The 15,909-nt window shown below is 38.8% G+C and overlaps 1 protein-coding gene across 3 annotated transcripts in view; it reads left to right on the top strand.

The window, feature by feature from the left end:
* Positions 1–15,909, top strand: part of LOC143855511 (ABC transporter G family member 28-like) — an 82,556-nt gene that overhangs the window by 23,984 nt on the left and 42,663 nt on the right. For 2 of the 3 annotated variants that reach the window (XM_077365656.1, XM_077365654.1), the window contains exon 3: positions 5,484–5,759. The exons of the other annotated variant lie outside the window; for it this stretch is intronic. In XM_077365656.1, the coding sequence (XP_077221771.1) occupies positions 5,484–5,759 (276 nt within the window). The remainder of the gene's footprint in view (positions 1–5,483; positions 5,760–15,909) is intronic. 3 annotated transcript variants of the gene reach the window in all.

The following is a 15,909-nucleotide window of genomic DNA, read 5'->3' as shown; positions in this document are numbered from 1 at the left end:
ATAAAGATAGAAAATAAACTGGGATGTTAGCAAGAACCGATTTAATCAGAGTTAATCTCCCCCCCCCCCCCCCCCCCCTTGAAACTAATTTTCTCTTCCAAGTTTTCAATCTCCTCTCAATTCTATCCACAATTGGATCCCAAAGACTTTTTTTTGGTCTTCCAACTCCCAAAGGTAGACCAAGATAAGAAGATGGGAAAGAATCCAACTTGCACCCCAAGATTTCTGCAAACAAACCAATTTCTGCAGAAGAAATATTAATAGCAAAGATTCTGGATTTTAACAGATTTGTGCTCTGCCCTATTATCAGTTCATAGCATCTTAGGATCGCCTTGAGGTTTTAAAGATTGTTGTTCTTTGGCACACAGAAAAGCAAGGTGTCATCTGCAAATTGCAAAATAGACACCTCTACTTTATTCTTACCAACTTCAAAACCTGCAATTAATCTCTTCTCGCAACCTTTCTGGATCAATTTACTAAGAGTTTCTGCGACTAGAACAAAAAGAAAAGGAGATAGTGGATCACCTTGCCTGAGGTCTCTGGATGATTTAAAAAAACCTTGAGGAGAACCATTAACCAATATAGAGAACCAAGCCGAAGACACACAATTTTGGATCCAACCTCTCTAAATACTTTCGAAACCCATTCTCCCGAGGATATAATCTAAACAGTCCCATTCAACTCTGTCATATGCCTTCTCCATATCCAACTTACAAACCACTCCTTTTCCACGACTTCTCGAAAAGTAACCGATTGCTTCATTTGCAATCAGGGAACATTCAAGAATTTGTCTGCTGCTTACAAAACCACTTTGACTATCGGACACCACCCTAGGAAGAGCAACTTTTAAACGATCAGCCAAAACTTTGGGTAAAAGTTTGTATAAGCAACCCACCAAACTAATAGGTCTGAAATCTGAAACTTTCGAAGCACCCTCTACATTAGGGATCAAGGCAATGAAAGAGGCACCCGATCGTTTATCAAGAGAAATACCTCTATGGAAATCCTTGAAAAATCGAAGGACGTCAGATTTGACATAAAACCAACAAGATTGGAAGAAAGCTAAGCAGGAACCATCAGGACCAGGAGCCTTATCTCTCTCCATAGAAAAAAGGGCAACCTTCACCTCATCCTCTTCAAAAGATCTTTCCAAATTAGAACTCTATTCTAAACATAAACTATTGAACTCCACATCCTCTGGAATTGGACGAGATAAATTCTCAGAAGTGTACAAGGATGAGAAGAATTCAACAAAGGCTTGAGAGATATCATCCTTATTTGTGATCAAATCATTACCAGTATTAAGGACTTCAATTCTGTTTCTTCTCCTTCTAGCACTCGCCATAGCATGAAAAAATGCAGTATTTTTGTCTCCTTCCTTCAGCCATTTAATTCGGGATTTCTGCCTCCAAGATATTTCCTCGTGTAGAAGAAAAGCCTGGTGTTCTTGATTAAGTTTACCCAATTCTTCCCACTCCTCTTCCCCGCCCAAACCACTATCTTCTAGAGCTTTTAATTCCTCCATTTTATTTTCCAGTACTAATTTTCTGTTTAAAATCTGTTTTTTTTCTTCTTCCACCACACTTTAATGTTCTTCTTCACAAATTTGAGCTTCTTCCCTATTATCACATCCGTTGGACATTCCACGTGATAAGACGACCGCCATTCTCCCAACCCTTCTACCATCTGTGGATAATTCAACCAAGCATTTCAAATCTAAAAGGAGCCGGGCCCCAAGATTCTAGCCTTGGATCAAGCAAAATAGGGGAATGATCTGAAACCGAATGAATCAAAGCCTTTTGGAGGATATCCGGCACCATAGCCATCCACTCAGCACAAATAAGGAATCGATCAAGTCTGCTTCGACGTTCTCCTCGAGACCATGTAAAAGCTGATCCTGATAAAGGAAGATAGATCAGTTCATTATCCGCTATGAAATTAGCAAAAGACCTCATACATTGATTAATACGATTGCATCCCGCCCTCTCTCCTATAGATTTTATCTCATTAAAATCACCCCCAATGCACCATGGATAGGAACATAAACCTCTGATTCTACCCAACTCTGACCAAAAAACCTCTTTGTCTGCCCTTTGAACCGGCCCATAAACACCAGTGAAGAGCCACAAAGACTCATCCTCCAGCCTCCTAAGAGCCACTGAAATGGAAAAAGAGCCTTTCCACACTTCAATACTTTGCCAAACACACTTCATCCTAAGCTACAAGAATTCCACTAGAAGCTCCCAAAGAAGGAACAAAAGAAAAATCCCATCTGCCTTCACAACACAACTCCTAATTATTTCTCTAGAAATATCTTCCAATTTTGTTTCTTGAATGCAGATTAAATCCGGCTTTGAACTTCTAATGAACTCCTTTAATTGATTTTTTTCCCCTGAGACCCTAAACCATTTGAATTCCAAGAAATTATCTTCATAATGGACTAACATTTGTGAGTGAAGCTCCCCTTTTTACCCCCCTTTTTCTCCCCTTCTGAGCTGATTTTGAATCTTCTCCAGAAAAACCCCCTTCATAATTAATACCAGATTTCAGACGTTTTAACTCTCTTGCCTTTTTTTTAATCAGATCTTCAGCCTTATTAGCCGAAATCCGTTCTTTCAAATCTCTGATCTCAGATTCCTTTATTTGCACCTTGAAATCTTCCATACTCCCTGGGGACCTTATCCCCAAAATCTGGCTTACACCTGCCGTGTGATTGACACTACCAAATCTACCCCTCCTTCCAAACAAAACTTCCCTGCTTTTGAAGAGCAAACAAAATCATCTTGCTTCGATACAAAATCCCCCGAAACACTATTCAAAGAAGATTCCGGTAGAGCCTTAAGCTCTACTGACTGATTAGAAGACTGCAACAATCTTCTTCCTTTAAGCCAACCCTGAATTTCAGAGAAAGGAACTTTGAGGTATGCTAAACCCTCCAAAAAACTATTCATCAAGGCAATAAGCGAAATAACATAGAACATGTCTCCATCTATTATATCCACATTAATCTTAAAACAAAAGTTGGACACAAGTCCAGAATCCTCCCAATGAAAGAAACTCGTCTGTGACTTCTGATTCTTCCTATGAAATCCCTCTATTTCAGAGAACCTATCATCCCTAGAAAGTTTCGGAAGATGGTTCTCGATCAAAACCTCGAATTGGACTTCACCAATCTCAGCGCAGTCATCCAAAACTTCTACTGTGTCAAAATCCAGCCGTGAGACTATCTCCTTTGGAAAACTCCTTTGAAGATCAGACTCATTGTTGGAAATTTCCTGAATAACGGCTGAAAGGTTTTGACTGAATTTCAAAGGATAGGAGCCAGGGACCAAACAGCCCAGACCAGAGCAAGAAAATGAAATGCTTGATTTGACAGACCCAAAGCTAGAAGAGGTAATTAAAGTGGATCCAGAGTTATAACTTATTGTTGGGCTTTCTTCCCATCCAGGTTGATGTAATAAAGAGTCCAAAGCCCATGGAATATTGTTACTTTGTGGACTAACAAAATCCACGGGCACAAAATTACCCACAGATGATGAAGGCTCTGGAACAATACAGCTGGCCTTAATAAAATTAGAAGATTCAAAATATTCATTTAATATAGAGGTGGGGTCCACAACAGCCGTATCAACAGAGCCTTTCCCAATCAAGCACTTCAACCTGTACGCTGCAGGAGAAAAGTCATTTCGAAATTCAAAATCACCGCCAAAAGGAAAGATATTAACTTGCGCCACAGCGTAGGATAGCCAACAGAGCTAAAATACACTTCTTCGATTTCTCCGGTCGCCTCTGGTTCAACCAATCCCCCGCCGACCTCATTATCGATGACTAGAAACCCGCTTTGAGACTCAATTTCTTCCACTTCTTGATAAGAACTAGAGCCATTCAAGCTACTAGATTGATCACTTTCCTCCAAGAATACACTTATGGGTCCTTTAGGTTCATTTTCTTTGATCTTTTTGAAAACCCTCACCCATCTCAAAGACCCCTTCAGGGAAACCTGAAGAGAAATTTCCTTCCCCAAAATCCCTTCAGCAGATATTAAAATTTTAGCAGTTGAATAACCCTTACCAGCCTCACAAGAAGAATCCAACTCCAAAACTTTCCCAACCCATTCTCCAATTCTTCTAAAGTTTTCTTCACACCACGCATCAGGCGGAACGCCTTCAATACACCACCATTGGCTCCTGTCAGCGTCCACAAATTTTTCCCTCCACAAAGAAATCTCAACAAATGGGGAGTTGATGGCTTTTTTCCACGCCTCAATCGATTTATTTCTACCCACCCCTGATGCCAAAATTATCAAGATTTCTATCTCTGAAATCCTGTATACTAGAACCTCCCCCCTGTGAAAAGTTCCTCCTTGTCAACCATAATTCCATAGCAACCAAATCTCCAAACCAACCTGGACTAATTTTACCCCAGACACCCAAATCTGCGTTGCAAATAGATTGAAGAGGTATTGCTTCCAGATTGATAGCAACACCCTCAGAGATCATTGGATCTATTTTCCTTGAAATATTCATGACAGACTTGGGCCTTTCAAAGGATGTGGAACCAACGTTCACCATTCTTAGCTGCGATGGGAAATTAAAGTCTCTTCCTGACCAAATCTTTTGTGCAATTCCAGCATTTCAACCTTTTTTTGAAGTTTCTGAAACTGCATTTGCAACAACGCCAATCCCCAAAACCAGCTTCCCTTCTCCTAGCTGCAACCCTGTCAATCCTCTTTGCTCTTTTTCCTTTAGCTTGAATCCAGTGACTATTTGACCCAGAGGCATCTTCCACTCTCACTGTTCCTAGTGGCACTAAATTAGCCCCACTAGCGAAACTGGGAGGGATTCTAGCTGACATCAACCGCAATTTTCGCTTCTGCCTTTCTATTCACAGGTCACTATAATGGAGCTGAAACATCTCTCTCTCATATGGTTGGCAGTGGCAATTGCAGCCTATGTCACAAATATCTCCTCTATTTTCAAAATATCGCGTTTTTATTGTGACATTTTGCTAAAAACTACAAAATCTTGAAAGAATCCCGAGATTTTAAAAATATAGCAATATCACGATATTTTTATTTTATATTTTTTCTTAAAATTTATATTTTTATATAATTTTTAAATAATTTTATTTTTATCATTTTTTCCTGATATAAACTCGAAAAAAATAAAATAAAATTTATGTATCCGAAGATTTTCCCTTGCAGAGAAATTCCCAAGAAAGATATTTGTAACATAGATTGCAGCCACCATTGCCAGTTTCTTTTGCATTCCCTGCTCTGCAAGGGAAAGAAATGTAGATGGCTGGTAAGCAGTAGCCAAAATAGGAAGTGATGAAATGTCTACAGCAGTTCTGGGGGAATTACTGTAGACTAAAGAAATGAGTGTCGTGTATTCACGATTTTTTTTTTTGCTAAATTAGTGTCTTAGTGTATCTTTGTCTTTCCTATTGTCTATTACTGATGGCATCTTCAATTGGATCAACAGGAGACCTTACACAACGCCTTTGTACAGCAGCAGAAATAAAGTTCTATTTCAGAAGTTTCTTTGAAAATGGGAGAAAGAGTACCAACTACTTGAAACCTAACATCAATTGTAACTTGACTTCATGGGTTCCTGGATGTGAGCCAGGATGGGGTTGTAGTGTTCCCTCAAATCAAAAGGTTGATCTCAAAAATTCCCAGAATATGCCTCTTAGAACTCTTGACTGTCAGCCTTGTTGTGAGGGTTTCTTCTGTCCTCATGGTATTACTTGCATGATACGTAAGTATTTAATCTCTCCTAGTTTTTTTTCCGTCCTAATGATTTACAATGATCACCTTTATATTAGTTTTCATCTCATTGATATTCGTTAAAATGTTTGGTACATATTTTTAAAAAATATATGATTTGCATATCTTTAAGAAAATATCTCTAGGTAAAAGTCATTAACTTTCTATAATTTTTTTTAGTTTGTTGATTGATTGGATGGTGAATGACTATTCTGTTGTTCTTTTGGTTGGTATCATTCTGTGACACTTCCTTTTCTGATGATGTATCACTCGTTTGCTTGTTGATTTGCACGTTAAAGATCCCCATTGTGATTTGTTATTGATTAATTCAAGTCTCCACAATATGGCTTTAAGTTCTGTGAATTTAAGTGACCAATATTTTCAAGACCCACACTAGAGACAAATTATGATAAAATCATAAGGTTCCAAGATAGTTAAAAAACAGAATTCAACCCTGAAACAAATTATAAACATGGATCCAAAACAAATTGGATACAAATTTTTATTCACCACTTTTTTGTAAAGATCTTCGATGATTTGTTTTTAGGCGATTTCTATGAAGATTTTATTTGCATAGTATCTCTATGTTGATACCACATGATTCTTTTTTGGAAATTGTTGGATAATTAGATATCTCACTAGATGATGTGTGCTTGATAATATAAATGTTACCTTAATCATTCAAAAAATAAAAAATACAAGTGTCACCTTAGAAAGGTTTGGATAAACTTTGATATTCTCATGCAGACACTCAAGATGAAAATGTGACAAGAAGTGCATGGAGCTTAGTTATGAATTCCGTTTCATTCACAGTTTTGTTTTGGCCAGTGGAACGGAACGTTTCAGCGTTTCGTTTCGGAAGAGACCCTACGACGACCGGAATAGTTTTCTTTTAATAGTTAAAAATATGAAAAATCCAAAAAAAAAAAAAAAATTGCTAAAAATTGGAACAACAGGGGTCATCCTTTGCAACCCAATCCATATAACATCAAGGATGTAAAAGATACAACATTTACTTCAAGAAAAATCACTATCAGCTGAAATGCCTGTGTTGACCAGTGCTTGACTAGATGAAAATTTTTAGAGACCAAATTATGAGATTTTTTACCGGACTTTTGGGATTTAATAATGTTTGGACGTGATCATGACAGAATTTATAAATTTTTAAAATTGAAAACATACCGCATCATTTGGAAGTTAAGATTTTCACTCGGCCCGAAATGACTGAAGGTCAAATTTTATACTAGAACTGGAAAGTTAACTTTTTATCCTTTTCGAACAGGGTCTTGAAACTATTTTTAATAAATCCAAAGGGATGGTATTCCCTTATTTACTTGTAAATCTTAAGTAAATGGTTAAGAATAGGAAAGAAGAAGAGAAAAGAACTAAGAAGAGGAAAGAGAAGAGAAGAAGAAAAAAAATAAAATGGAGTGTTTCAGTCAAAACCGGACGAAATTCTGAACAAAACAAAATTTGGGGGTGTTTCTTTCCCCTTTTTTCAGATGAGGAGATGCATCTCATGATCCAAGCTGAGGAGATGCATCTCATAATCGAAACACACCTCAAAAAGTATCACATTTTTCCCAAATCTTTTTTATAAAAATCCTTTGTAGCTCCCCTTCCACATGGAAGATAAAGGCAGTATCCTATCCATTGAGGATAATAACATCCACGTATACAAGAAGAATGGTTGTACTATATGTGTCACCATGTGTAAATATCATATGGTCTGATTGATGATGGGATGGCGAAAGCCCAAGTCACATATCACTTTGCTGAAACAACTAGAAAAGTGGAGAAGAAAAAGCCTGCGTATGGCTGACAAACTTCTAAGCTAGTAAGGTTAATCGCCTTTCCAGAACCTATTCAGACCACTGTCCTCTCTTAGTGTCCTACCACTCCCCACCCAAGATCAGACAATTCACATTCCAAATGTGTGGGCCAGACACCCACAACTCCAAGATGTAGTGAGGGCAGCCTTGACTCTTTCCCTTATTAGTAACCCATTAGAAATTGTCTCAATATACCTCAAAAATACCAAGAGACTTTTGAAACCATGGAAGACAGAGGTTTTTGGCAATGTTTTTCAAAACATCATAGATGAGGAAGATGCTGTCCTCCTAGTGGAGACTACTCTTCAGAATAATCTTAATCAAGCCAATGCAGAGTCCTTAGAAGCAACCAGAGCTAAACTCAATGAAGCCATCCTCCAACAATGTTTTAAATTTCGGTTTTGTTGTCACAAGAACGGAAACGTTTCGGTAAAGCCATCACAAGAACAAAAACGTTTCGGTTGGGGTTGTAAAATTATAGAAACGAATGGAAACATATGCAAATGATAGAATTTTAAGATGAAACTTCTGGAAATACTAGAATAAACACAGAAACCATCACATAAGCAAGAAAAACCATCCACAATGGTTTAATAACATCAAACACCTTGTGACTTGCACTGTCATGCATGTCTGATAATTCAGTGCATACCACATTTCAAATGTAATTCATATTAATATATATATACATAGTATATACACCACATTTCACATGCAATTAATATAGATATAATTATAATATAGTAAACCGCTATTGTACTTGCGGTTTTGATTTTGATATGCATTTCGATTTCGGTATTGTTTCAGTTGGGATGGAAATGGAAACATTTCCGTCGTTTCGTGTCGATTTTGGTGGAAATTTAAAACCCAAGAAGAAATTTTCCTCAAAAGGAAAAATCTATAGAAAAGTGGCTCGAGGAGGGGAACAAAAATAGTTAATTCCTCCACGCCTCCCTTTAGCAATGATTGAAGTATGGGGGAGTTAACAAACTATGGCATGAAGGTTTGTGGGTCGAGGACCGAGGCAAAATGAAAGAGCTAGCATTCCCTTACAGAAGGATTCATGAAGAACCCTGCTATTTTGGATCACATCCCAACCCTAGCAAGTGCCAAAGATAACTTTATGCGTTCTTTCTCTCCTTCTAAGGATGAGGTAAAAGAGGCCATTTTCAGTAGTTCCCCCCTTTAAATCGTCCCGTGGCCGGATGGTTTTAATGGAATCTTCTATTCCTGTTGTTGGGATATCATCATGATATTGTAGCATCAACCCAAAGCATTCTTCACGGTAGATAAATTGTCTAGACATTATTCTTCCACCTTATCCATTATCCCTAAAACTGAAAATCCAGAAGACTTTTCGGAATTCTGCCCCACCAGCCTATTTAATTTCTTTTATATAATATTTTCCAAGATTATTGTAACAAGATTTGCAAAAGTCTTGCCTAACATGATCACCTTCGAACAACGTACTTTTGTCAAAGGCAGATGCATCCCATGTAACATAGCCAGTGCTCAAGAAATGAAGGCAGGCATAGGGAAAAAGGCTAGAGGAGGTAGCATAATGCTGAAATTTGACGTATCCAAATCCTTCGATTGGCTGAATTGGTAGTTCCTATAAGATGTGCTTTCGTGGGTCGGGTTCTCAAGCATGTGGAGAGAATTGGTGAGAGAAGCTACCCAAAGATGATGGTTTCAAGTGGTGTTCAATGGTGAACCCAACAGCTTTTTCAGATCATCTAGAAGTCTGAGGCAAGGAGACCCGGTTTCTCCTAGTCTTTTCATCCTTGCAGAGGAAATTCTTAGCAGGGGTCTGTGTAACCTTTTCCCATCTGGCCACACTTCCTATTTTGTGAGACAAAGGGGCAGGACCTGCTTCCCATCTCCCATTGCCTTTCCGCGGATGATATCGTTACTTTCTCAATGGGTTCAAAACATTCTAAAGAAGATCATGGAATTCCTGGGAAGCTACGAAAGTGTCTCTGGGCAATAGACAAACAAGAGGAAGAGTTGCTTTGCAGTCTCTGACAAATCTCCCTTACCAAGACTCCGAATCATTGAAGAAACTCCCAGATTCAATCTGAAGAAATCTCCTATCACTTGAGCCCCACTTTACACGGGAAGATTCAAATTTCTGTATTTTGAGTCTTATTGTAAAAAATCAGATAGATAGAAGGACGGAAGGGGAAGTTTCTCTCCTCTGGAAGGGGATTTGTCCTTATAAAACACATCTTAAGCAGCACACACACACACACACACACACACACATATATATATATATATATATATATGAGGAGGGGGCCACATTTTTTGGGGGATCCAAAGCATTCATTTGGAAGGCCCTTCCATGGATAGGGTGTGTACCAAAAATCAGCCCTTTAGGATCATCCTAACCCTGCCATTTGTGGAGGGAAAAAATGGGCAGAAACAGTGTCTGTCCATTTTCCCCTCCAACTTTGATTGGGTTAGGATGATCCTATAGGGCTGATTTTTGGTACACACCCTATCCATGGAAGGGCCTTCCAAATGAATGCTTTGGATCCCCCAAAAAATGTGGCCCCCACTATGGTTTGTGCAGCCATGCACAAATAGCTTATCTGTGCAGCTGCACACAAACCATTTCCTCTCTCTCTCTCTCTCTCTATATATATATATATATATATATATATATGAGAATAGAGTTCCTGAGGGTGCCCTCATATAGCTTATATGAGGTGGCTCTCACAAAACATAAGGGGCCCACATTGTTAGGTTGATCCGAAGCATTCATTTGAAAGGCCCCATCATAGATAGGGTGTGTACAAAAATTCAGCTCCATTGGATAATCCTAACCCCTCCAAAACTGGGGGAAAAAATGGATAAACACGTTTTGTCCACAAATCTGCCCATTTTTGCCCCCACTTTTGGAGGGGTTAGGATGATCCAATGGAGTTGATTTTTTGTACACACCCTATCTATGATGGGGCCTTTCAAATGAATGCTTAGGATCATCCTAACAATGTGGGCCCCTTATGTTTTGTGAGAGCCACCTCATATAAGCTTATATGAGGGCACCCTCAGGAACTCTATTCTCTCTCTCTCTCTCTCTCTCTCTCTCTCTATATATATATATATATATATATATATATATATATATATATATTATAAGCTTATATGAGGTAGAGCTCACAAACATAGGGGGCCCACATTTTTTGGGTGATCCAAAGCATTCATTTGATAGGCCCTTGTATAGATAGGATGTGCCCAAAAAATCAGCTTAATAGGATCATCCTAGCCCTTTCATTTGTGGAGGTTGAAGTGGACAGGTATAAACCTCTATAAATCTGCCCATTTTTAACCTCCAGAAACGGAAGGGTTAGGATGATCCTATGAAGCTGATTTTTTGGGCACACCCTATCTATATGAGTACCTATCAAATGATTGCTTTGGATCATCCAAACAATGTAGTCCCCCTATGTTTGTGAACTCTAGCTCATATAAGCGTATATGAGCACTAGTTCAGAAACATTTTCCCCATATATATGTATATATATATATATACATATATATATATATATATGTATATATATATGTATATATATATACACTAGACCCCCTGTAGTTCTGACACATTGAACTTAACCCCTAATGTTTAAAAAGTTACAAGTAGACCCCCTGTGGTTTCAATTTTTTGTAAGGTAGACCCCCTCAGTTGACGATTCGTCCACAGATTGATGGGTTAGGATGATCCTATGGAGCTGATTTTTTGGGCACACCCTATCTATGTCAGGGCCCATCAAATGAACGCTTTGGATCATCCAAACAATGTGGGCCCACTGTGTTTTTGGTAGTGTTTGGATTCGGGTATGGGGTTTGGGCCCACTACCAAAAACACAGTGGGCCCACATTGTTTGGATGATCCAAACCGTTCATTTGATGGGCCCTGACATAGATAGGGTGTGCCCAAAAAATCAGCTCCATAGGATCATCCTAACCCTTCAATCTGTGGACGAACCGTTAACTGAGGGGGTCTACCTTATACAAATTGCAACCGCAGGGGGTCTACTTGTAACTTTTTAAACATTAGGGGTTAAGTTGAATGTGTCGGAAACCACAGGGGGTCTAAGTGTATTTTTCCCTTATATATATATGGGGAAAACGTTTGTGAGGGCGACCTCATATATGAGCTAGTGCTCACAAAACATAAGGGGCCCACATTGTTTGGATGATCCAAAGCATTCATTTGATAAGCTCTCACATAGATAGGGGTGTGCCCAAAAAATCAGCTTCATAGGATCATCCTACCCCTTCCATTTGTGGGGGTTAAAATGGACTAGACGAGTGAATAGATTGTGGGGGTTAAAAAAAAGATTTTTTCTTCCCCATTCATTCTTTTTTTTCCCTTATGACGCAACAATCAAATCTCTCGGCTTTTTCGAACAAAACCTCCATCTTAGTTTGAATTCCATTAGAGTTTTGATTCAATTGAGGAGTAGTCCTATTTATTTCTGGTTTTAGGACCAGTAGTTCTAGGGATCGACTCGGTTCTTTCAAATTGTTTCTCATTAGTAGGAAAAGGTAACGAAGATAAAATATGAGCTTGTTTAATAGCAATAGTAGTTAATCGTTGTTGTTTCAAGGTGAATCTATTCACTCTTCTAGTCCATTTTAACCCCCATAAATGGAAGGGTTAGGATGATCCTATGAAGCTGATTTTTTGGGCACACCCCTTTCTATGTGAGGGCCTATCAAATGAATGCTTTGGATCATCCAAACAATGTGGGCCCCTTATGTTTTGTGAGGGCTAGCTCATATAAGCTATATGAGGTTTCCCTCACAAACATATATATATATATATATATATATATATATATATATATATATATATATATATATATATATATATATATATAGTTGTTAGAATATGTGAGATCCACCGTTGGATTAAGTGTAGATCTCACCGTTAGATCTTCTTGTGGGAGATTAGGCAAGTTGGTTAATGAGGCAACCCACTAGAATAGGCAGCTAGATTTAATTAGTAAGTAGATTAGATTAGAATTTTCCATCATTATCTCTTTCCATAGTCTGCTTGATCTCTTTCTATGTTTATCATGTATGTGCTCAATATAAGCACACCTTGAGCTCTATTGTAAATCATCCAAGATTAATATAATTCTCTCAAATTTTTCATGGTATCAAAGCCAATGGTCTCGAGTTCAAACCTCCCGGATAGCAAAAAGCAAAAATCCACATGCGATGGTCGGCCCAAAGTGGGACCACATGTGCCACGTATTTGCCAAGTGGGCCACACGTGCGGGGAGTGTTAAAGTATAATAGATAAATAACACCTTTCTCCAAAAGCTTAAGCTTTTGGAGAAGTTGGTAAGTTAATGTAAAATTTGAGAGAATTATATTAATCTTGGATGATTTACAATAGAGCTCAAGGTGTGCTTATATTGAGCACATACATGATAAACGTAGAAAGAGATCAGCAGACTATGGAAAGAGATAATGATGGAATATTCTAATCTAATCTACTTACTAATTAAATCTAGCTGCCTATTCTAGTGGGTTGCCTCATTAACCAACTTGCCTAATCTCCCACAAGAAGATCTAACCGTGAGATCTACACTTAATCCAACGGTGGATCTCACATATTCTAACATGCCCCCTCAAACGTATATGGATTGAAAATCGATATATGTTTGATTACAATAAAAATCCCCAATATGAAAAATAAAAACCTCCACTTGAAATTCCCATAGGAAAATAGAATCTATGACATGAGCACGCTGATGAATTTTGATGATGAATATCCCTTGATGTTATAATATCCTGATGTTGTTGATGAAACGCCGTTTGTTGATATGCCGCCAAGAGGGCTTATAAAAGCCAATGGATCATAGATCCTAGAGAAGACTCAAGCCTCGATGGGCGAGTAATAATGAGTCACTAAGGACCAATGCCGGAATGGGCAAGAAATGGTGGGTCACTATGGACCGATGCTGGAATGGCCAAGAAAATGGTGGTTCACTATGGACCGCTGTCGGAATGGGCAAGAAAATGGTGGGTCACTATGGACCGATGCCGGAATGGCCAAGAAATGGTGGGTCACTATGGACCGATGCCAGAATTGGCAAGAAAAGGGTCACTATGGACCAATGCCAGAATGGGCAAGATTGCCGGAATGGGCAAGAAATGGGTCACTATGAACCAATGCCAGAATGGGCAAGATTGCCGGAATGGCCAAGAAATGGGTCACTATGGACCAATGCCGAACTGGGCAAGAAATGGGTCCTTATGGACCAATGCCGGAATGGGCAAGAAATGGGTCACGATTGACCAATGTCGGATCATGGACAAATGCCGGAATGGGCAACAAAGATAAAAAAAAACAAAGAGATGGGCGGCAATGAATGACAAGCGGCAACAAACAGTGGAAGATTTTAATGACAAATTAGGCGACAACACGTAACTTTTAAAACATAGGACAATAGTAAGAAGGTTTATAAAAGATGGGATTTGCAAGATGGGAGTTGGGATTATGAAACCCAAGAGAAACTATTCTCATCCGCTATGACAGAGAGAGCATGACCATTTCCTATGCGGAACCAAGAGAATCACCCTGTCTAAGATTAGAATGAAGGGGAACAAGGAAAAGAACACCGAGAGCACATGACCGTTTGGTGAGAGATGGAGGTCCGGCATGGGAGATTGTAGGAGGCCCGGCGGACGGCTAGATCGGTCGTCCGCCGGACAACGGTGTAGCAAACTTCGCAGTCAAGGCACCTTAGGACCGAATTGCTTTGATACCATGTAAACTTACCAACTTCTCCAAAAGCTTAAGCTTTTGGAGAAAGGCGTTATTTATCTTTTATACTTTAACAATAGTCTACTATCAGCACTCCCAAACAGATTATAAAAAGAATTGACAGCCTTCTCTCAAACTTCTGGTGGGGTAATAGCAATAGGGGTGCCAATAAACATTGGGTCTCATGGAATCATATCTCCAAACCCAAGGAGGTAGGAGGGCTTTACACTAAATCTATGGCAGAATTTTGCATAGCATTCAGAATAAAATCACTCCACAATCTGCACCGAAACAATTCTTTTAGTAGCTTGTTCATTAGAACACTTTATTGCAGACGGCAGCACCCAAATTTGGTAGATCCAAACAGAGCAACCTCAAAACAATGGAGGGACATCATTCCTAATAGGCATCCTTATCCTATCTTCGGAGGGTGAAGTTAGTTCACTTCCAATCAATAAAAAACCCGCATCTTTTCTTAGTTTGAAATCCCAAGCGGTTTCCTCTTCGGCATTTCGAATATGTTCATTGTCCTGAGCTTTCGAAAGAATTCTGTCTAAGAAAGATGGAAGGCAGATCCAACACCACCCCATGGGTTGTAAACAACGTATCAGAGAACATCAAAGCAATGGCATCCAATGTGCAGCCGTCCATTGAGCCAAATCTTTTAGAGAAGTTATCTTGACCAAATTGGAATAGCCAACTCCTCCCAATGATTTTGGAACATCTCCTTCCAAAATTAACATTTTTTGTTTGGAAATTATTCCGTAATGTGGTGTTTGCGGATACGAATTTTATCAGCAATTCAATTTGGATAATGATTTGAAACAGATATCTCCAATAGAAAGAGTATCTCTTTGATTTTGTCCAAAAGGTTCTTTTATTCAAGACAAACTTGTTTCTCTTGCTTTGAAGTGGTCCAGCTGCGATCATTATAGAGTGGATTATATAGACCATATGTTCATTGATAGCAGCCTTGCGAGTTCCCTTTGGGACTTCTTCTCGGTCTCTCTGGATATCCCATTGATTCATCATCAATCTATCGACGGATGACTCCTCCAATGGTTCAATATCTCTAAACATGTTAACTCTGTTATAAATTGATTGTTAGAATAGCACCTATTATTGTTTAGGAAGTATGGAAGGAAAGATGCTGTCAGAGGATGGTTGGAGTTTACAAAAAGATATTTCAAATTAAAAGAAATGTGATTCTCTGGTTAACTTGTTTGGCTAAAGCCTATATTTGTCATGGCCATGCAATTTAGTGGAAGGTCTGGCTCGTTCCCAGTTGGGCCTAGAAGATATGAGGATGCCTAACGCTAAAATTCTTATTGTGGTTTAAAATAAACCCAAAACGAACAACTTAATACCTAATGTAGACGGAACTTCAAAAGGAATCCTGGTCTTTCTGGTGGCAGTAGCATTTTTATAGACAATGGTGGACGATACATCTTTTCTTATTCTCACTATTAGGGAACGAGAACTAATATGATGATTGAAGCTAGAGCTTTACTGGTTGGTTTGAG

This window comes from Tasmannia lanceolata, unplaced genomic scaffold (assembly GCF_043159265.1).
Source record: "Tasmannia lanceolata isolate RefF3 unplaced genomic scaffold, GAP_Taslan_0.1 ptg000021l, whole genome shotgun sequence".
NCBI lineage: Eukaryota > Viridiplantae > Streptophyta > Magnoliopsida > Canellales > Winteraceae > Tasmannia > Tasmannia lanceolata.
Note: the sequence above shows the minus strand (reverse complement) of the source record. Positions and strands in the feature narration are given on the sequence as shown.